Source organism: Triplophysa rosa, linkage group LG21 (assembly GCF_024868665.1).
Source record: "Triplophysa rosa linkage group LG21, Trosa_1v2, whole genome shotgun sequence".
NCBI classification, from domain to species: domain Eukaryota; kingdom Metazoa; phylum Chordata; class Actinopteri; order Cypriniformes; family Nemacheilidae; genus Triplophysa; species Triplophysa rosa.
The window spans coordinates 4,105,493-4,129,335 of NC_079910.1; the positions used below are offsets into that span (position 1 = coordinate 4,105,493).

General features: G+C 38.7%; 1 protein-coding gene across 1 annotated transcript; it reads right to left on the bottom strand.

The window, feature by feature from the left end:
* Positions 1-18,482: 18,482 nt before the first annotated feature.
* hoxc1a (homeobox C1a) lies at positions 18,483-23,692 on the bottom strand. Its single transcript, XM_057362934.1, has 2 exons — positions 23,166-23,692; positions 18,483-19,344 (listed from the first exon to the last, which is right to left on the bottom strand). Exons 1-2 carry the CDS (start codon positions 23,683-23,685, stop codon positions 19,013-19,015), a joined length of 852 nt encoding a protein of 283 aa, XP_057218917.1. The 5' UTR covers positions 23,686-23,692; the 3' UTR covers positions 18,483-19,012.
* Between the last annotated feature and the right edge of the window lie 151 nt (positions 23,693-23,843).

The following is a 23,843-nucleotide window of genomic DNA, read 5'->3' on the forward strand; positions in this document are numbered from 1 at the left end:
CATTCTAAAACATTATGATCTCAAAGTCTCATGTTATAGTATGTAGTCTTAAGTTATAATGTGGAACAATTATAAAACAAGAATAGGGATCATTAAAAGCTCTATTTTTTATATTATAGAAAACTTGTGTTATTTTGAGAAATGTCTCATTGGCTTTGTGTCCATTCAGTGGAAGTCAATGGGAGCCTTGTTTGGTTTGTTTCCTAACATTATTTAAAAGTTCTTCTTTTGTGTTCTGCATAAGAAAAAAGTCATACAGGTTTGGATTGATATGAGGCTCAAATGGTGAACGAATTTGGTTTTTAGGGGGAACTGTCCCTTTAAGAAATCTGCAACTCATCATTAGCGATAGCAATTATATCTGTAACAAACACTACTGTGTTTAGATTTACATTCATCCATTTTTCATCCAACAAAAACTGAAAAGTTTTAGCCGGGTGGGCTGGTAACTACATGTAAATGGCTATTGGTTCCTGATCCAGCAAGGGCCACACAAACATTGTGCCCTTGAGCATTACACTTTATGACCTCCAGTTGCTCTGGGGCAGTTATCTCTATAATAAGTGCACTAGGAGTTGTTTAGATAAAAGTTTAAACATTATGTAAACGACAAATAAGTACATTCACCGCTTCCGATTCCCTGCTCATTAACCCTATTCCCACTTTTGTTCTATCATTGTTTCCCGCAATCCTGTTTTGCAAGCCCTGTACTGTTCTGCAGTCCTGCTGTATAGACCTGCATTACATTCCTGGCAGTCTCCGAGTCCCCAGAGCGATATGAACTGGTGAGTAATATCCCTGCGAGTGTGCCTGAGTTTCCATTGATTTTGTCTCTGCTTCCAGCTTCCCCAATTACCTCCATTCAAGCCTGTTAGTAGCCATGACGTCAGGGGAACGGATAGTGGATCCTGGTCTTTCCTCTCTGATACGTTTGTTTACACAACTAATTCTTCCTGCTGCTTCCTTTCATTAGGAGGAGCTGAGCTATTGGACTGTCTGGAACACTAAGTGCTTGTTGTCTAGTGTGCTGGGACTAGATTAAAAGGCGGCTGCAGGAGGTTCTGGCGACTCTGTGCCATATTGCAGTTCTTAATAATGGAAGCATGTAAACTTTGAAAATACTCTTAATTTGTTGGCACAAATGTGACCTGGAATCTCTGTTTGAAGGAAGTGTGTCAGTGCTTGTCACGCTGTAGCTGTTATGTGATGACATCAGGTGATGTATCTTTAAAGCTGCTATATGTAACGTTTTTGGTCAAAAATGAACGCAAGTTATTGTGCAACTACACAAAAGATTAATGTTGAAATCTACCAGTCTCGCGTAGCCAGACCTTCACACTGAAGGTCTGGAAGCTTTCGCCGCTTTCTTTGGCCAAGGCCCGCCCAAGAGGCCATATGACTGACAGGTAAAGCAACCAATCACGTTTCGTTTTGTGTCGCGTCTTGTTTAAAGGCGTGGAAATGTCCCAGCAGTAACAGGTGTACATTCACGAACGTGTTAAAAGTTAACAGCAACAACAATGATTATAAGTTTATGCCATGAACCTCGCATACTTTTAAGAATTAAGCTTTTTGTCGATCGTGATGAATTCTTATTGCAACTGTTGTAAACACGACAGCTTACTTCATACTGTAGATCAGACGGCTTCGTGTTGTTTCCAGGCGGACGGTTAAAGAACGCTGAATCCTGTGAAATTCAACCAATCAGATGACGACTTCGAACGTGCTGAAGTGTTTCCAGAAAAGTGTGCCGTATGCATCAAACGTTTAGCCAACGGTCCGTGAGCGTGACGTCTGAGGCTGAAACTATACCTACCATAACCAATTCACAACCATAAGCTATCAGGTATGATTTTGCAGAAAATGTCAGTTTGATTTTATTTGACTTCAGCACACATAAAGATAAGTCAAGTTAAATCAAATCACTTTTATTGTCACTCAACCATATACACAAGTGGAACAGTAGGTGAAAAAATTGTGTGCAGTTCCAACCAATATAGCAGCTATAACAGTTACAGGACAATAAATACAATAAATCTTTCTGTACACACATTTACAACAATAGACATTTTCTGTGCAATACAATAGTGACACATAATTTACATAAATCTTTATACATGTAACTACACGGTTGCAGCAGATATATACATCTGTATATAATGTAAAGTGAGGTAGCAGAGATGACAAAATATGCAAATAGCTGTCAGTTGGTGGCGAGTTAATTTTTATATATTATATAAGATGGATTATATAAACAATGATATTGTAGCAGACCAGTGTGGGGTAAAGCGCAGTGCTTATGGATAGATAGTGAAGATCTGACAGCTTGGGGAAAGAAGCTGTCACGTAGTCTTCTGGTGTGGGTTCTGAGGCTGCGGTATCTCTGATGATCCTCCTCGCTTTTTTCGCCTGTTATAAAGGTCTTGGAGGGAGGGAAGCTCACTCCCGACGATGTGCTTGGCAGTTCACACCACTTTCTGCAGGGCTTTGCGGTTGAGAGCAGTGCTGTTGCCACACCAGGCAGTGATGCAGCCAGTTAGGATGCTCTCGATTGTGCTGGTGTAGAACCGTGTGAGGATGTGGTGGTTCAAGCCAAACTTCCTCAGCCGTCTCAGCCGTTCTTCACAACGGCTTCGGAGTGGATGGACCATGCGAGTTCCTCTGTGATGTGGACACCGAGGAACTTGAAGCTGTTTACTCTCTCCACCGGTGCTGTGTTGATGGTGATAGGGCTGTGTTTCTGGCTTTTGCGCAAAGTAAAATTAAATGTAATGTTTTAAACAGAAAAGGCAATAAAGAGGAAAAAGTTATGGATTGCAGTGTTTAATATCTTTGCTGGTTAGCCCTTGGTTTGTTGTGAGCATGTTTATTTTTGGCACTTTTATGAGAAGAGAATGATGGGAACAAGTGAGAGGAAGGAGATTGAAACCTGCATTAGCGCCATCACGCAGTGTTCCGGAGCATGTATATTGACCTCTAGCATAGGCCTCAGTGTTTAGGAAACATTTATGAGCTTGGTAAAAATTCAAAACATTCAAATAAAAATATATATCTAAATATATCAAGAGTTTATTTAAAAAGAGGTGTTATCATGTTTTTATGGTGTTATTACTATTACTTTATTTTAAATAACCCAACTGCGATTTGATTGATATTACTTGGAATGCACAATACAAAAATATGATTTTCAAAATATGAGAGTCATCTGTTTTTGCAAAAGAACTCTTTAATATGAAGCTGAAAAGAGTATTTGTTATATTAGTACCTGTCTAATCTCTCTCAATGTTATTATTAAATCGCTTGCGTTATAGTCAATGAATGTGTCTACAGTGTAACTGCCTGTTGCCTGATGCTCCGCCCCTTTTTTTAAAAGGATAGTTCACTCAAAAATAAAAATGCTGTCATTATTTATTTACCCCCCATGTCGTTCAAAACTACTTAAGAAATGTCTCCGTGGTTTTGTGTCCATATAGTGGAAGTCAATGGGGGTTAATGTTTGGTTTCCAGTGTTCTTTAAAATATCTTCTGTTCTGTAGAAGTAATACAGGTTGAGTAAATGATGAAAGAATTTTCATTTTTGGGTGAACTATTCTATTTATTTTGATTAGTTATTATTTCACAAACACAAGTATCATATTGTAAATGATAGAATGATATATTTCATTAAATATATTGAAAAAATGTAAAAAAGACGATAAATTAAAAAAATGATTTATTCATATAATTAATATATAATATAATTATATAATTAAATTATTCTTGTTTAAAAATATATACTATGCGTTTTATACTTATTTTTACTAAAAATAAAATAAACACCCATTTTGCTGTTGCTAAATTATTCCAACATCCATCAAGCTTACGAATGATTGGTCCGTCTTAGTGAGCATTCTGAGGACATTGTAGCTATGACAGACTCCAGCTGTCCCTTGTGGACAGGGTGTTACTGTAAAACGGAGCAAACTCTGTCTGCAGTCTTTCATTATGTTATCTAATCGCATTGTAATGTTCTGCGATGCTCCTGCTAGTTGCCCTTCCTGCAAGGGTTTAACATTTCTGCTGTTTAATGAGACCACTCCAAACAAATCCTCACTGTCTGCTAATGAGGACAGGAAGTCAAAAAGACTCCCTCTCATTTCCTCGGAGCCCACAGCACACTTATTTAGTCCGGCCCTTGCCGTCTGAGCGCTCAGTTGCATCTCGTGTTTGTGCGAGCCTTTTTCCCCCCTGATAAACTTCATCGTAGTGAATTATGTCTGGGAGGGTTGAGCGGGCAAGCAAGACCCTGCATCTGCAGTCCCCCTCCCCCTTTTCCAGCAACCCTGGCGCACTCGGCAGCGAGAGGAGAGCACAGCCGTGGCTCCTTAATGACTCCCATCCCTCTCTGTGCCACGTTATTAATTAACTCAATGATCCTTGCCGATGGGGCCTGGGCGGCGGATTAGAGCCCCCCGGCACACGCCCGTGGCTGTCGTTGTTGGAAAGGTGAAGAGGGACAAGGCCGCGTGCCGTGTGTCTCTGGAGAACCTGGGCTCTGCGGCCAGTATCACTCTCAGGGCCCGGGGGACCAGGTGTGTGTGTGTGTGATAGTGAGAATGCAGAATGCAGAGCGTGTGTATTTGTGAGAAAGATGGAGAGATGGTACGTAAGCAAGCATGTTATTATATGTGCGCGTGATACAGGAACCTCTATGGCTCCCCGTCGGCAGGGGCCGCAGGGCCCTCGCTTGTTTATGTACTGTCTTTCCCTTTGGCATAGGAAAGCGGTCAGTAATAAATGAACACGTGCAAACTTTTGGGAGTGACATCCGCATTTAAATGCAGGACTGAAAATGATTGTTTTGTGTGTATGGAGTACAGGAGTAAGAAGTGCAAACCGTAGCAAGAGTTTGGAGAAAAACATTGTTTTGCTAATGTTTTAGCCATTTGAAGTATTTTGACATAACCCGAGGTATGGTCATCCAGCATCTTTTAATAGGCTGTTATTGGCAGACACACTAGCAGACACTTTAAATTTAAAGTGAATTCGGTCGACGCGTCCTTCATTTTTGGCAGTGAATTTGATTGTAGAAAGTTGTCACTCTATTAAAACTAAAATCTGTGAGTGACATCCGTGTTTAGATGTGATATGCATGTAACCAATAGAGGCTTCTCTTTTACGTGTTACTGCAGAAAGGTTCATTTATATGACACTTTACAAATAAACATTTGTTAATGCACTTGTTAAAATGAACTACAAATGAATAATACTTCTACAGCATTTCTTCAGATTAGTTCATTTTAATTTTAACATTTACAATTACTATTTTAAATTCAAAAGTTGCATCGTTTCTTAATGCTCAATGAACTAACATGAACTATCCATTGAATAAATAAATCGCACCCAGAATAAAAGTTTTGCATTTACATAATATAAAAAAATAATAAACGCATACACATACATGTATATAATTAAGAAAAATGTATCCTATATAAATGAATAAATGAGTGTATATATATATATATATATATATATATATATATATATATATAACATTTTAAGTTAGATATAAATATTAATATATACATGCAAATATTACCTAAATACATGTATGTGTTTATAAACACAAAATTAATATGCACAGTACACACAAACACAAAACTTTTATTCTTGAGGTGATTAAACGTTGAACAGCCATCTAACAAATATAATCCTTTTTTTGCATGATTTTTCAGACAGGACAGTAGAGATTGGCAGGAAAGTGTAGGGAGAGAGTGGGGAACGGGATTGGCAAAGGACATCGAGTCAGGATTCGAACACAGGTCGCCGGTGCAGTTGCACTATGTGTCAGTGCACTAATAAGGCTATCAGCACAACAAATATAATCTTGACTCTGTGAGTGAATTTACCATTCATATTTACTGGTTGTACATTGTACATGCTTTTTTAGTTTGCTGAAAAGTTTGATGAAATGCACTGCCATTTTGGTTCTTTTAGTGATTTCCTTATTTTCCATACAGCTTGACATTGGACTCAGCTAGTAAAACATTTCTAGAAATACTAAGTAATGATGATTGATTTGAAACAAACCGTGGGTGTTGTTCTTGGATTCTGGAAGCCCCAACACACTAATGAAGCACACAGTGAAAAATGTATTTGTGGAAAAAAGTTTGGTTGCCTCTGTTGTATAAATTAGATTTAAGATGGAGTCTCCTTGCCCTCCCATCAAATCAATCTGTTTATCTAAGGTCCAGTGCTCATGGTTCATACATTTGCATTGGTCAAAATGAAAAGAAAGTGGGAAAGCGAGTGGGATTGGCCGCTCCAGATGCCTGGCTGTGGCACGGAACAAATTAACATAAATGTCATTGTCAAAGTGGAATGAAGACAAAAATTGGGCCTGCGAGCAAGCTGTGCTGCCAGCTGATGACAAGGAGATACGTTTTAGCACACAAAGAGGTAAAAACAATAAGAGTAGGGCATGTATAGAAAATAGGATGATCAGTTGGTTGGCGGATGTGAGGAATCATATAAAAATTCCTGGCATGTTATTTAAAGGTGAAGACGGTCATTACTCACTTTATCCTATCACTATTTAATGTCCGGAGGAAACTATAAATAAACCATTCCTATATTTTGACTTTTATTAGTAGTAATAGCTAACATGAACTAACAATGAACAATGCTCCTACAACATTTATTCATCTTAGTTCATTTCCACATTTGCTAATGTTTGTAAAATCTGTATATATTTCTTTGTTCTGATGAACACAGAGAAAGATATTGGGAAGAATGCTTATAACCAGACAGATTTTGCCCCCCATTGACTCCCATAGTAGGAAAAAATACATTTATCTTTTTTTTCTTCTGTTGAACACAAAAGAAGACATTTTGAAGAATGTAAGACAGCAAACAGTTCTGGGACACTTTTGACTACCATTGTATTTTTTCCTACTATGATAGTCAATGGGGGCAAAATCTGTCGGGTTATAAGCATTCTTCCAAATATCTTTCTCTGTGTTGATCAGAACAAAGAAATACTGTATTTACAGATTTGGAACAACTCGAAGGTGAGTAAATGACAGAATTTTCGTTTTTGGGTGAAATATCCCTATAACTAATATTACAAAGATATAATAAATATTGATAGATTAATAAATGCTGATAAACTACTGTATATTGCCCAGTTAATGTTAACTAATGCTTATACTAATGTTAACAAATACATCTTTAGGATTTAGTGGCTTTTGTCATTCCATTGTTTTGAAAAGTTGGTATTAAATTGGTATCATTGCTAATACTTGTTAAATATCTCTTAATATTTGATCTTCTGTATAATTCAGTTTGGATAAATGCATCTGATAAATTAATGAGCGTTAAAGGGATAGTTCACACAAAAATGAAAATTCTGTCATCATTTACTCACCCTCGTGTAATTTCATACCTGTAAAAATTATATATTATATGTATAAATCTGATGAACACAGAGAAAGATATTTGAAAGAATGTTAGCCATTTTCACTTCTGGTGATCATTGACTACCATAGTAGGAAAACTTAAATAGCAGTAAAAGGTGCCCCAGAACTGTTTGTTTTCCTAAATTCTTCAAAATAGCTCATTTTATGTTCAACAGAACAAAAAAAATGCAGTCATTTTTTTCTTCTATGGTAATGGATAATGTCTCAGAGCTGAAAATTGCTAACATTTTTCCAAATATCTTTCTCTGTGTTCAACAGAACAAAGACATTTCTACAGGTTCGGAACAATCTGAAGGTGAGTAAATGATGACAGAACTTTAATTTTTGTTAAAATTAACTGTTCCTTTAAAGTATGTAAATGTGGCGCCATTATCTGTTTGTTTTGGTGAACTTATGGCTCAGCCAATGGCATGAGTTTGGGGCGGGGCTACCTGTGCAGAAATGTGACTGGTTTGGCGGAAAAATGTAATTATTGCAATTACATTTGATGCCAGGCAAACTCAGAATCATAGAAAAGCCTTCCTAGGTTGGATCAAAGTAGAAGCATCACAGATTTGCAAGTTCATCCCTAAGCACCATCTCTATTGGTCCGGCATCACATGCGGTCCTTTGGTTCCTTCCTGCCAATTGGCATTCAAATCGCATCTCGTTTGCAGACCCATCCTGGCGGCTGTGATAATGCTAATGTGTGTTGGCTTAGCGTTGAGACACTCGCTCTCCAGCATCATACGTCTCTATATGGCCCTCGGCGTCACCAAGGTGACAGCAGCGCGCAGCCTGTGCGATTATTGACTGGGTGAACTCGTCACGACCTCGCCGGTGTGTGAGTAGAGGGCAGGGAGTTAGTGTATACTGCACTGTCTGTCAGAGACGTCAATACCGTGATGAATGGGGGGGCTGGTTATTAAAGCAGAATTAGAGCGGGGGAATGGGGGGTGGGTTTGGAGGAGAGCGATAAATGATGGTGCAAATGGCTCTGCAGTCAAGGGCTGTAGTGCCGGATGGCACAGCATCGGTGTCATCCGTCTTTATTATCCTCCAGGGAGAGGAAAGAGAGAGAGAGAGAAGGTTGGGGATCGGTCAGGGATGCAAGAGCCCTGTCAACAAGGCACCGATCCCCCTGCTGGTCACATCATCCTCTCACCTTTCTCTCTCCAAGTTTCTTTTTTCTCTCACTCTTTCGTTGCCTTCTTTCCCCTCCATTTTCTCCAGCAGAGAGGGAGGGGAAGACCCCCTACTGGTATTAATCATTGTGAAGTCTCAAAGCCCAGTGGCTGTGCATACTCATGCATGCAGACGCGCAGACATCCACACGCAGGCGATGTGTGGAACGGGCCAGCCGGTGGGTTCACTGCACAGTCAAAGAGCTTAGGGAGAGAAGGTGATTGGATGAGCCGACGCTGGGCCGGCCCTTATGTGACATGTTGCCATGACGGCGGATGAGGGCGGAGGATGCTGCTTGCTGTTTGCGTTCTCTCCTCACGTGCCACCAAAACCACAGAGAGGCTGTTGCTTTTTTCTAATTAGTGCTTTATTTATTGATACCCCAGTTAACATCTCTCCTAATTTTGGGAAGACTGTGTCTCCATTACTGGAGGAGGCATCTGGTTCGGTTTCTGTGCTCCAGAGGACACTTTTAGAGGTTTAGCTCGCTGTGCTTTGCCAGCCGTCTCACTTCTCTGCCATGTTTTGGTTTTAATTTTTAATTCAGTTTTTACCTCGTTTACTATTCAAATCGTCCTTATAGTTTAGTTTTGTTTTCATTCTATGGCAGATTTGTTTAAGTTTGTTATTTATTCAAAGTGCGTTACAGTGCATATGTGCGTACACTAGGACCAAACATTTTAGTTTGTGATTAATGGCTACAAAAGTTAGTCACTTATTTAATTTATTTTACATTGTAAGATTTTTCAGGGTGTTGTTGCTATCTGATGCCATTTCTTTAAGGATGGTTCGAAAGGTTTCAAATTCCAATGTCTTCTGTTCATCAAAGTTCAAATTAATACATTTGTAGTTTATTGGCTCGTTTTGGAATAATTTAAATGAGTTTTATTATTTTTATATGGTTATTGACAGCATTTGCATGTTAGTGAATGAGAATAACACCGTCCCATGTTAACAGGAGCATCTCTCACTCACACATTCAATGTTTTGTTCTTATAAAGCTCTACACATTTAATCTTACATTTACATGACATACATTACATTTATTCATTTGGCAGATCTTAGTCTTAGTGTCTGGTCTTCATTTTCACATTTTAGCTGCCGTATTACAGCATCGAGCGTGTTGCTCTCGCTTGTCTCTTGTTTTGGCAGGCGATCCCGCACCATCTGCGTTCTGTCGTTACGCCACTTAAACGAAAGTCTGGATCATTGTTGCGGTAGACAAAACATTTACTCAAGGGCTTCAGGAACAGAGCCAGAACACTTAGAAGGATAACTGTGTTTGAGATTAATATGATCCTAGTTCTTCACTCAGGGTCACTCCCATAATCTAAGAGAGACTCTTAACCTCAAAATCTCTTTGTCAACCCCTTTACATCTTAAAAACTAGCTCAGCTAATCCACAATATTTTGACGTTTCCTAATTACCAGTCACTCCCCTTAACCAGCATGTTATTCAATCTTATTTATGTGTGTGATCTTAGTGTGCGGCCACCGTACGGGCCATAAAATGCATCTTAAACCCAGAGCTCAGTTGGCAAGGGAACCAGCTGGGACATACTGATGTTATATTGATACGTGGGTCATAATTTGATTCATTCGTGTTTAGCATAGTTATTTGAAACTTGAGATCTTTCACACGGTTATTTCTCTTCAGTGTTTTCCGCTGTTTGATCCTTAGCTTGTTTGTTTAGATGTTAGAATAAATGAGTTTTGCCTTCATACATACTTACTTTGAATGATTGTCCTTTTGTATTTTTCTGAAAAAATGGTCATGTGAAAAGGGTAACTAAAACATTGATATGATTGATGTAATGAACAAAAAGATTACAGTACTTTCAAGTATCAACCAACCACACCCAAAGTCATACATGTCTCAGGTTTAATATTTTTAATCTAAACACATTATCTTACTATTATCTTACTTCGCAAGATGTAAATTAGTTTTAATGTATTTAATGTATTTTTGTTCTTACATAGATAATTACATTTGAAAGATTCCATTGGTAACGTCTGTGTAGTGTTAAAAACTGAAACGGGAAGTTCTTCTGGACCAGGGTTGAACCAGTCTTGTTTGCGTCATCTGAAGAGATCTATGATCAAAGTTTGGAAACGCTTGACTAAAATGTTTCCAATGATCCTAAAAATCTTTTAATCTTAAAGGCTAGTCCCAGACTAATATGAAGGTTTGAGCTGTCTTAACTAAAAATAACTTGCCCTGACATATCCTAAAATACATTAGTGCCTTTGATTTGTCTGCAGATGCAAACTAGTAATGTTTTTTCTAATGCATTTTATATAAGCAACTTTAATATCCTAATTTAATAAAGGCATTGGCTTAAGTCCAGGCTTAAGCCTTGTCTGCGAAACCGGGCCTTAATGTTTGAAAATACTTTTGTGCCTTCATATCAATTATTCCCAAAGCTTCCCAGGGCGAGACCTCACGGCTTATAAAATCGTCAAAGTGTGACAACTTTTATGATGGTAAAATATAACATAGTTTTTATTTATTTTACATGCTTTTAGTCGTAACATAATTCCCACAGTTGCAATTGTCCTACTTCTATTATTCTAAAAGGTGGGAAAAAAATAAAGAGGTGAAAGTAAAGAAAATGAGTAAGTGTTTCCAAACTTTTGACTGGTATTGTAGTCAAGACCACCGAAACCGCAGGCCAGCTCTTCTCAAATTCATCTGAAAGAATAACCCACATATGTGTAGGAATTTGTCTACAAATATAAAATCCAATGAGCCACAAATACCATCTTTATTCAGTGCTTATTTTCCATGTTTGATCTTCCATTACAATTTTTGTGCACTCATATTCGTGAAAATGGCTCTCCTGCTCATGTGATATTGCTTAATTATATCAGAGGTTATATAAAAAACAAGATTTTTTTTTAAGTCAATTTTGCAGCCATGTCTTAACATTTGTGGCCATTTACAATATTTCTATTGACAATTTACTATACATTTGACAGTCACAAGAGTAGCTCTGTGGCTGTGGCCTAATTTAGCATCACTACAGTCAGTGCATTAAAGAGATGATCATCCAAATGGGTCATATAAGCCCCGCTGTGACAACCGAAGGAACCAATAGGTTAATTAATTATTTCATTAGCAGCTTTTTCTCTCAGGTGATCAGTCAGAGCTGCGGTTCTCCCAGTCCGACATTCGGCCCCTCTATCTCATCCAAACACCTGCAGTGGCCGAGTCCTCCTCATCTTCATCTCTCCCCCGCTCTCCTCTCTGCTCCCTTCCCTGCCTAGACGTCACGAGACCCGTGTGTCACATCAATCCGAGTGTACTGTTTATATTTATGTACGGAAGAGAGAGGGGAGAAACCATGGCACTGTGGGGTTTATTGACTAAGCATTAAGTGGGCATTATCAGACGATAGGGTTGTTATTTATGAGGCAGAGGGAGAGACATTGTGGCTGAGTTATGTGAGAACCAGCCGGAGGATGAAAGCTGCTCACACGCAAGACGGTTGATAGCAGACTGCCTCCGTCCCTGCACCTTGGCGAGTGTGACGTACCCAGTCGAAAAAAAAATGCTAATTTACGGAGGGCCGAGATGTGCCAGCCCATAGGTCGGCTGTGGCTTGTTTATCTGCGTCTCACTGTCATTGTCTCGGTCAGGGATCACCGGTGCTATGCAGAGCAGATGCAAATGTTGAAAAACAAATCTGACACATTGTGCTTGAGGCGTCCGGAGGAGCGTGTATGGTAGTGACCTGTGGGAGATAGAAATGCCGATGTTTATGATATATGGTTGTGATTTATTTGAATGAATTTATGATTCTAATAATACTTGGTAATGTTTTGGAAAGGGGAGAAAAGGGGCAGCGATCGAACTGTTTCCGACCGTATTGTTTTCATACCCGTTTGGAAAGGGTTTATTTATTTACTATATAAATTCCCTCAGTTAATTTACTCTCGTCGCCACTTTCTCATTAATAATATGACTTATGGATCGATGTGAAATATGAGCTGCAAATTCCAATGCCACCTCTATTGAGGTGGATTAGAAAAATCGTACAGAGCCTCTTAGAGTCGACATAAAAATTGACTATTTCGTTAATTCACAATTTTAGACTTTGTTTGCATGATTTGTCAGTGCACATTGTTCCTAAGAAAAAGCAAGCAAGGTTAAAATGTTTTCTGGATGTTTACTTCAAGGGAAAGGAGTATAGAAGTCAAAACGTGAACAGCGTCTGTAAACAATCATTTGGCTACTGTATTTATGTACATTGTGCTGTTTTACTTTAATATAGCTGCACATGTTATCATATCTATATCATTTTTAGCTCAAAATAAAACTACGGATGCGTCTTAATCTACATATTCTCATTTTAAATTCTTAAAACAGCTCGTGGTGGTTCTACCCCTGAGAATGTGAACATTCTTCGGAGACCATCATTTGATTCATGTGTGACCAAATGCAAGTACTGTTTATAGCTATATAACAGTTTAAGTGCTTTCTGCTGAAATATGGCTTGCTTTAAAGATGAATGGGCAGAAATGAGAGGAAGAGGCGCTTCATTTACCAGTGCTTTAGTTTATTTCGAATTACTTATTACAATCACAGCTGTTGATTCAGAAAGTTTATTGCAGATTTTCACGTCTCATGTTTAACTCTCAGTTGCCAGGGCGCCACATAAAAAAGAGAAATGTTCAAATGCACTTTGAGAGGTAAAACAAAATTCCTCTCTTCCCAAAACAATCAGATGGCTCGGCTGGGCCTCTTTAAGGATGATGCCAAATCCGACATCGGATATGATCTGGCGCACGGTTACCTTTCTTTACCCGTCTCCTATAAAATGCCAACATGCCCACAAACTCACACTTCACCTACCTAAAGCCATCTTTCTCTCCGGTAAACCAGGTCAACAAACAAAAAGCAATTATGTTAGGCAGCTGCCGCCTGGGAGCGGGTAATTACAGTGCAGTGTGGACAGCTTCATTCTAAACAGGTACTAAAAGCATCATTAATCATTTCCATCACGATGCCTCAGTCCGTTAACAATCACGTGACGTGCCGCCAAGGGCCGCCAGGGATGGAGGCAGGCTGCTGAGGGAGGCGCCGGCACGTGATTGGCTGCTGGCAGAAGTCCTTGCGGATGTCAGCCAGTCAGCTGGGCTGACCCGCCGGTGACCTTGTATCACTTGACCTTTGAAGGGCTGGGGATCACGCCTCGATATCGGCCGGTGAGGGAGAGAGAGAGGGAGGGTAAGATAAATGGCGAGGAGATCGAGACGTGGAGGAGAGGAACGGCGGAGGGATGGATGAATAGGAGAGAGGAGGGAAGATGGAAGACGGTTGAGATGAAAAATAAAACAGTGGGTTGATTGAGTACCGGGGGTTTTCCCCTATGCACCGGCTGACCAATAGAAACGCACGTCATTATTATGCAGTACAGCTCTTCCTACAGATGCATTTGTAGGTCACAAGCGGGTCTCTGAACCTTAGGTGCCACTCTTATTTATTCTTATTTTTTGCTTTCCGTGGTAGATTTATGACAGCGTTAAAATATATATGTCAGTGTGTTATCATTATAAAGTCCGCCGGATACAGTGCTCAATTAATTTACCAAATTAACACCATTAATGAACCTCAGGTGCATGGCTCTGATAATACCCCGGTTGCATCCGTCAGCTTTCTGTATGAGGAGACGAGGAAAACATGGTGACTTCGTGGGTTCGACAGACAGTGTCTTACTCTCCCCTTGTGCTCCTCTCATCTCCCCTCCACCTCCTCTTTCTCCTCCTTGTGTGTCTGTGAAGCTGTCACTATGGCAACCTCACCGAAGGCAGCAGGGAAGTGTGTGTGTGGTGGAGGTGGGGGGGGGGTTGGTTGGCTTTAGCATCGCGGGGCTCATTTGTTCTTTTTTTGTTTAACAGAAAATATGAACATGAAAGGTCAAATATGCTTTAGTTTGCATATTCATTTTGCGGTTTTGTTTTATAAGGTATGAAAGAGAAGGTTTGTTTTGGTGAACGATGCATCTGAATAAAATGTAAATTTCACCTTATATTTCTTTGAAATATGACTATAAATTTTTATCTGCATTGCTCTTTACAAAGATTGCATTTGATATGCCACTTCCTTCCTTTGTCCAATAAGTGTTGCGTGTTCATTCCTTTTGTTAGTTTTTGTAACCTCAAGATGCCCAAATTTCTGCATCAGCAAATTCTGCACGCTCTCGTTGTCTTGATTTTAGGTCCCGTAATGCTCATCTGCAACTTTTCAAAGGGCAATCTGAACCCTGAGACTCCGTCTCACTACACCGTAGAGGTCAGAACTGCTTCCCAATAACCACACTTAAAGGCCTCCTTTATTCACGCCAGTGATGCTTACCAGAGGAAGAGCCCCTACAGTAAAGTGAGTTGGGGCCACACATTCAATGAAATGCACAGATGCTCAAGTCAAGCACCTCTGGGCCTCACCGATCTGAATGTAAAAAGACATGATAGTAACCTTGACACAGTTTCACCTTGGTAAACGTGCCGTTTCTCTGCCTCATTCTGATTCCTAGACCCGGGCTCCCCTCCCCCTTCACTATTTCTTAACCAGCCAGAAGTGCTGAGTGCTGCTGTTTGCTTTGTACACAGAAATTTCGCTGAGGCTGTAAGCTGTCCCCAAACATCTGTTCTCAGAAGTCGTAAATGCTAGGAGAAATGAGGGCTAGAGAATAGCCTCCATGCACACGCCCTGTGCGTTATGCATGCAAGGTGCCCGAAGACCTTGCCTTCATCTGCCTCCCTTTACGTGTGCCGTTGACATGCAAACAAATGGACGTCAGGTCTTCGTTTTAACAGCTGAGTGCAAAAGAAACCGATACAATGACGTTTTTTTATAGAGTGCGTGTGTGTGGTACTGGGATGAAAAGGGGTGTTGTAAGCTGTGTTTTTTCTTTTGTTAGTTTGCAATAGTAACCAGCCATTTTAGGGACCACCCATAAGAAACAGTCATAGGTGAAACATGCAATGGATTTTCAGTGGGGTTTACAAAGAAATGTTTGTATGGAGAGACTTAATCATTTTAAAGTACAAAGAAAGTTACATTTACAGTTGACAATATATGCCTAAGTGAACATTTCTACATTTTAAGTATTTTGTGGTATGCACAAAAAAATCTGACATTACTTAATGAGCAAATTTGGATGGCTGTAATTATGCAAAAATTATTTGGGATGATTGTAAAAAGGTGATAGTAATATCTAGCCAGAGAATCAAAAACCTTACAGACAATTTAGTGCAAATAGATTTTCTACAAAAAAATATTTTTAGAATCAGAAATCAGAATCGGAAACAGAATTTGAGGGATTTTCATAAAAACATTAGTTGGATCACCAATGAAAAAATTCAAAATAATTTCAAAATAATTAATGAATAAAATAAAATATTAGACAGTAGTACAGGAATATGTCAATAAATCAATAAAAAAAACATTTGCACTTTTGAGGTACCTATAGCATCACCCACCTATCCCTTATAAAAATTCACCATGCACTTGTTTTTGTCCTATTAATTACCATTGGTAAAACCATGCTTTTTCTATAAAAAAACATGGTTACAATATTTGTGGTTATCACGGTTTAACCATTTTTAACACAATAGTAAAAATGTGGTTAATTTTCAAAAGTGATGAGCTAAATCAAACTTGTAATATGATATAGTGCTTAATAATTAAACATTTTAACAATAAAGCAAATGTTTTTTTTCTTTCTATAGGCACTCCTGGAGGTCACAAAGTCCGATGTATTTGCATCTACAGTCATATTGCTGCTCAGTCACACGCAACTGTTTTATAGGCCCCTAATACCGAAAATAATTCATGGCTTCGTTCATCATCTTAAAAGCATTGCTAAGCGAGGTAATATCGTTTGTTCTGAATTACTGAGTAAAATGTAACAGCGCAGTCAGGATTATACTTGATCCTATCACATTATCTATTTCTGCACCCACATGCCATAACGTGGGCATTAAGCCCCTGCGTGCGGATGTAACTGAGCTAAAATGCACATCAACGTGTGTAGGTGAAATCTAATGAGCTATAGTGGAGAAAAACGTCCTTCCTGAACGCTGTCAAACGGCATGCGTCAAACGCTAACGTGTCGAGAAGGAATCTACATTATTATAAAACAGTTTGTGGTTTTCATATGCCAGACTTGAGAATGTTAAGTTTTAGACTGAGGCACAAAGAAAATTGCATAGTTATCAAAGTTTAAAAACAACTTGGAGAGTTATTAATTTATTTTTGGCAATTTAAAAAATATTTAAAATAGTATTTGTTTTAATTCCAGGTTTTAGATTTACAATAAGTAAATAAATAAATAAAAGAAAAATGAGCAATAGTCTGCTAAATATTAGCCTTGTGCAGCAGGTAGGGACAGAACTAATGTTTGCTACTTAAAAACGAGGTTTAAACAAATACAAATAAAGAAATATGTGACGATGTTGTTATTATCGTTCAGTGTACGTATTTATATCATGTTGGCATACCTGAAATTAATTAAATGAGAAGCTCACATTTATTACACGGGAACAAACGGTTTAAAATGAAAACAAGTGTGAGGACACAAGCAAGGACAGCGCAGATTAATAATGCAACCTCTTCTCTGAGAGCCACTGACCGGGTCACTGCTGTCTCGAGGCAAAACAAAGGTCAAGAGGTGAGAGGTGAACTCTGGAGTAACTGCATATATTAACAGGCTTAGGCATGCGAGTCGTGCTTTCTACATATAACTTTCCTAATATGATACGGTTTCAGCGGGCCTCAACACCGGGAGAGAACAAGCACTTTGTGGGAACGTGTATTTTTATTTAAAATGATTAAATTCTTTATATGAGCGGCAACTCTGTTAAATTTAGTTTTAATAATTTATTTAGTTATATTATATTAGCCTATTTAAAATATAGCTTTTGACAAAACGGAATTCAAGTTGCAAATCAACTTTCTATTTTATTACTTGCATGTAGTTTTCATTTACAATAATAATTTGAGAAATACTCTCGTCATGCAGGTTTATATTGGAGGAAAATCTAACATGGAGCATTCACCATTTCCTTGCGAATCAAGAACAAAAAGATGCCATTCAAATGCGGCAATCATTCAACTCATCAAGTCAAATCAATTAAAAGTCAATCTACGTAAATCCACCTATCAATAAATCGATCGGTTAGAGATGGCGATAATCTTTTTGCTCATTCAAGATAATTCCAGCAATTATTTCTGTCCATTGCCATCGAATATCACCGTGACGAGGGCTAAATTTGGGATTAGAAAATGCAAATGAACAATGAGATTGAGGAAGAGGTGAGGAAATTGTTACTTGACATTTTGCGTAAATTTTTATGATTAAGTATAAACGAGGGATGTAATCTCAATTAGACACACATTGAATGCGTATAAAATTGAAATACATAGGCTACTTCTGCCAAGAAATATAACGCAAAACATTTCCAATGCATTCCTCCGCCAACACTATTCATATCTAGCCTATGTACTTCAGTGCTTTGATGCCATCAAAATGAGAAGTTGGTATCAGCGGAGGTTCAACCCGTGGCACTCGATTTAACCTCTTCTAGCAATAAATTGGTGAAAATACACGGCTAAGTGAAGGCACTTTGTACGCTGACAGCTTTTAGCCATTATTTAGAAAGACGAGTTCCACCGATCATCTTGCAGCGCTCTTTATTTGCAGATAAAAGCACAAGCAGCATGGATGTGACAGACACAGTATGTCTGCAAAGAGCATAAATAGAAAGCTAACCTGTTGAGTGTGTGTTTCTAGATGTGTGTGTAGGTATAATATTATTTGTTTGCCAATATATTTTTTAAATATTAGCTAACTAAATTTGTCTAAAAATAGGTTACTTTCAGATTGTATTTTATCGTTTTTAAATTAAGGGTGCATTCAGAAATTCAGTTTCTAGGAAATCAAGTACTTATTTGCAGGTTACCAAATTTGAAAAAAGACGATGATTATGGCCTGTAAGATACAACACTGATCTTAATTCGCTTGGTCTTCGCTTTTTTCTGATCTTTAATAACAGTAGCAGGTTCAACGTGATATGATTATAATTACGTTTATGGCAATAAAACAATTATTTATAGTTTTAAGTCCTGAAAAAGTTAAAGTGCATTTCGATGAAACCATTTTAATCATCTGGCCTCAACAGGTGAGCGAATTTCCCTTATATATATATTTCCATTGTTGTAGAATCGTTAATATTTTAATTTCCTAAGCTTGAAAATAATTTTGGGCATCTTTAATTTGCGGAGTGAAATAATATTTGTGATCGTTTTTAGAATTGTCACTCTTATGAAAATGTTTACTCGCTTCATAATATGCAGGTGAGTGTCCAGTCCCAACAATCTTGTTTTTTCAGAGGAGATCCTCATCACAACCAGAAATCACCAGAAATCCTGGAACTAGGCCCTCACGTAGAAGTTTCTTCTGTTTCATGCGTCTGTTTTGAAACCAGATCTTTACTTGAGTTTCGTTTAGATGGAGAGTGTTGGCCACTTCCACCCGTCTGGCACGAGTCAGATATTTGTTGAAATGAAATTCCTTCTCTAGTTCTGTGAGTTGTTTGGTGGTAAAATTGGTTCGCGTGAGTCCGCTGACAGTCTGTCCGCTCGCGCAGTTCTCATCAGGATCTCGTGCGTGGTCCGCCTTCGGCTCCGGGTCCGAGCATATCACCAAATGTGTCTTGACTGTAAAATAAACAAATGTAAAATAGATTGTTTTACCAAAAGTAAATGCTGCTTAAGTTTAACATTCTTCTTGACATTTTACGTTTTTATGTATTTTTCTTATTTATAAATATATTTAAAAAAAACTCGCTATCAGATCAAACCAAGGCAGGGTTTTTTGTAATTTTCTTTGGAAACGCATCAAACAATCACTTAGGTTTTTAGTTTCTGAATATGCATTTATTTTTTTATTTATTATCAGTTATTTATTATAATAATTAGCCTATTGTTAATTATGAGTTTTAATAAATGATGTTGCTCAAGCATCAAAACAAAATTCTACATATCTATAGCTGAAAAAGGGTTTTATTTGCGTTTTGGATATAAAATATGAGTGTTTAAAAATATGCTTTCAACTACTTTACATTCCATAAAGTTAAAGCTATACTTAACGAAGTTATTAAACAAGGATGCATAAACGCTATAGAATATATTTCCAACTATTTTTAAATAAAAAAGCATTCATTTGAAACTGTGTGATCTGACATGTTGCATTTATTCTTAGAATGCAGTGCTGGTTTACCCTAAAATATTTACAGTATTTGGTGCCATTTATAGCACACAATTTAGTAAACATTGGCACACATGTTTTTCACATGTTTCTTTTTAATTGTATTTAAATTGTATATAATTTTTATTTATAGTAAAAATATCTAAGAAAAAATGCAAGCTGACCTGTCTGGTGAAGGCAGTTTTCATAGTGTTTTAGGAATTTTGCAATTATGTAACTTTGACCTGAGTCACTGAGCCACTGATAGGACTGTCTGTTTTTTGTAACCTTGCAGATGGCTCTCACCGTCTGTCATAAAAACATGCCAGAGATGCTGCTGTGCTGCGAATACTGCTTCGCTCAAGCTTAAACCTGCTATAAACAACACTCAATTTAAACCTGAATTCAATAAAGGCCATTCGCTTCAGTTTTTATGTCTTTTACTATGGTGTTAATTTTAGAACAGGGTTTAAACCTGCAGTTTTACTGAGCTAGTCAACCAACAGCTGTTTTAATGGAAACCAAAGCCGCGTTTTGTTGTTTGGTTGTGTTGTTTGCTTTCTGCAGCACACAGGAAGTAGCACATTCTTTTACAACACACACACACATGGGTCAGACAGGAAAACCCCCGGAGTGATACAGGCACACTGAGCCCTTCACATACTGTTACAGTTGCGAGTGTCTTTCTAACCTTTGTGCCATCTGCACAACATGTGTGTGACTGTGTGTGTGGTCATGTCATTGCAGTCAAGGACTCGCATTCTAAACAAATACGAGGCAAAGCAATCGTCAGAGTGTTTGGGTTATGAAAAATATAAATAAACACATTTTTATTAGTCACTAAATCTAATCAATCTCCCCAGAGGTAGTCGATTTTTAGGGTTAGAGCCCAAATAACTGATTGTACTAGACTTTTACAGCACTAATCTTCATCTTCCTTTCACTGTACAAGCAAACTCTCATCTAAACTTGGTAAATAAACAAAAATGAAAAAAAGGCAACTGTGAGGTCATCTCTGATATTCACCGGGGACATTCACACAATCAGTGAATTCGCAGTCATACGAAGTAATTAAATAATTTCCTTAGGAAATAAAAAATGCGTATGAAAACACTGACGAATGAGCATCTGGATAATAGAATTGGCAGTCGCCACAAGGCATAAAGGAATCAAACTAAATATTTGAGGAATGACTTGCAAACTTGGAAATGGCCAGCCAGCTCGAGGGATGACGTGGCCCGCTAAGCCTAAAAGAGAGGGGGTGTGGGGAGGTGGGATCGATACAGATTGCCTTGGTCATCTGGGCATCCAGCCCACAGTAATTCAGGTGCTGTCAGGGTATAATTGAAGAATGACGCACAGGGACTATGTGCACTGTACTAGGGAATACAGTTGGACACTGTGCAAGCTTTTATTCACGTTGAGAATAGGAAACATTTTGATGTCGTCCAATAAAAACAATAAACCTCACAATGCAAGCAATCGCTCTCTCATCTTCTATTGAGCTGACTGGTTAACAATGAGCTACATAAGCAATGTTTATCTCCTCTGAAAACGCTGACTTTTTTTCTCTGTCTGAACATTTTCCTGTCTTTTTGCATTAGGTCATGATGGATTTAGGTAACCGTGCAGGACGATATTCAGGTTACCGTAACCATTGGACTGACGTGATGATGTGAGTGTAAGCACATGTTGACCTCTCATGGATGGCTAAGAAGTGTTTCAAAAAGTGCAAGTTTAAAGAAACAGAAAGAACGTTGTCCTGTCAGCTTGTTGGAATTCTGTCTTTTATGTGATGACAAACACAAAGCGTCTTTCATCTGTCCCTCTGATTGCCAGAAAGATAAATTGCACAAGCTCCAAAAACTGTGAACAAATTGTGCACTCCTGCAGCTGGTGGCAGAAATTATGATTTACTTTCATAAATAAGGGTTTTCTTAACTTAAGGGGTTTGTTCCAACCGGGCACCGGCCTTGCCCCCTTCAATCTTTTGAGATTTGATAAAGCAACCCTCTATTTCCTGACCACAGCTGTTGTTCAGACACTGGGAAATATCGCCTGAAATGACCTTTTCGCTAACATATTTGCCTGTGAGTTATTTTACATCATCAGTGTGGGCCGAGAAGACATTCTTCTCCTTGACAGTCTGGAAACCATACGGCTCTATTGCTGATTTTTAGGAAATGACAAACAAATAATCTAGGTCTCTTCTTGGTTTTGCCATCAAGCCTATTAAAAGTATTGTGATTTATTGAAGGGACAAGTGATTCACAATTTAACACTCACAACAAACATGAAATACTTTGACATAATACGGTCAAATGTCACTGAGTGTGACATTTTATGAGCACACTCAAGTAACTTGCATTTGACCCGCATTAAACACAGACCTATCCGATCATTACTCTGGTTAAGGATCAGGCTATGTTTCTGACAGACATTTTCCAGCATTCAATATAGAAAATTAATTGCGCCTTGTAAACATTGGTCTGTATTAAGATTTAAGGCTCTGTCTAGGAAAGTGTGCCTCTGAAGTTTATTTGGCTCTGAATAGGGAGCTAGGGGGTGCTGGACTCCTTTAAATATGACCAGGGCTGTTGCTTGTCAGTGAGAGGATTTTAAGAGGATGCACATACAGAATAGAATGGAATTTGCTATTTATAACATGGAGGAATTGTGCCTGGCATGTTTTTGCTGACCTATTTAAACACCAGAGCAGAGAAATATATTACACTCTCTTTCAGTTTTAAACATTTCCCCGGATTGTTGATAGCAGACTGATTTGTGAAACAAAACTCCCTGTTTCCTGACACATGCCAAATCGGTGGAGGATGGGCCGAGTTTTCAACTTTGTTTTGCTACTTTTTAAAAATCTTAGATAAACATAGAAATGTTACAGGTTGAAGTTAGCATTTCTTCAGACTTTCTTCAGTTTTAATTCAGAATATGTTTAATTAGCTAAATGAAGACCTACCATACATTTCTGTTATTTTGTAGAGCTATTTAAAATTACAACATGGTAACCCCACCAAAATAAAAATATTTTTGCAGTTGTTCCCAATGGGAGATTTTAGATGCATATTTGGCTAACTTCTGATGACTATTTTAACACTCAAAATATATCTAAACAACCCTTCCACACAAAGCTATTTAAAGTTGTTAGGCTATGTCTCCTGTGAAGAAGCACATATGTTGCTAGTTCACTAAGTTATGGAGTGAGTACACCGGGCCAATGCATCGCCTCGCTGCAGGGGTGCGCTACAGACATTAAAAGTTAAACTCTTAAACTTACCTGCACGTGGCTGATTCCTCCTCACTCTCATCCAATCGAATGTCTTTCCGCTTTGGCATGTCTCATTTAACGTGTTTAGAGTCTCGTATCTGCTATTGTCCTCAACTGCTTGATGATGTCTTGGGCCATCGAGGTGTGTGTTGACTGGGCCACAGTGCGCACCGGAGAAAGTTCTCAAAGTGTCTGAGGAAGGCGAGCAGCCCGTTCTGGAAAGACCCTGTTCGCAGCTTTGGAAGGAGGGGGCTTGGGGTCGAATAGGGTGCACTGGTCTATAGAAATCTTGATTATGGGGGAAGGGGCGTCTGGTCGAGTTTGTATGGCCGGGGTCTTCACAGGGCTTTGAACACGCGGCTGTGGCCGTGGCACTGAGATGCGTAAAATGATACTGAAGAAAATCCGCCCCGGTGTTGCCATCTCTGGTTCGAACGTCAGTATTAGCTCCGTGGTCCTGATGCAGGCGCATTACTCCCGTAGCATGATAGCCTTTAATGAAAAGTGAAGTTGTGTCCCCGCCGCCCATGAACTCTTGATAAGAATTCATAACAGCATCTTATATATTCCAAATTGTCGTCCAAAACTGCAAGCGACAGAAACATCCACAGACGGTCACTCAGACAGCACTCATCGAGCACATAAGGACAGAGGCACCGATCTAGACAGCGACATGCCTCGTAGAAA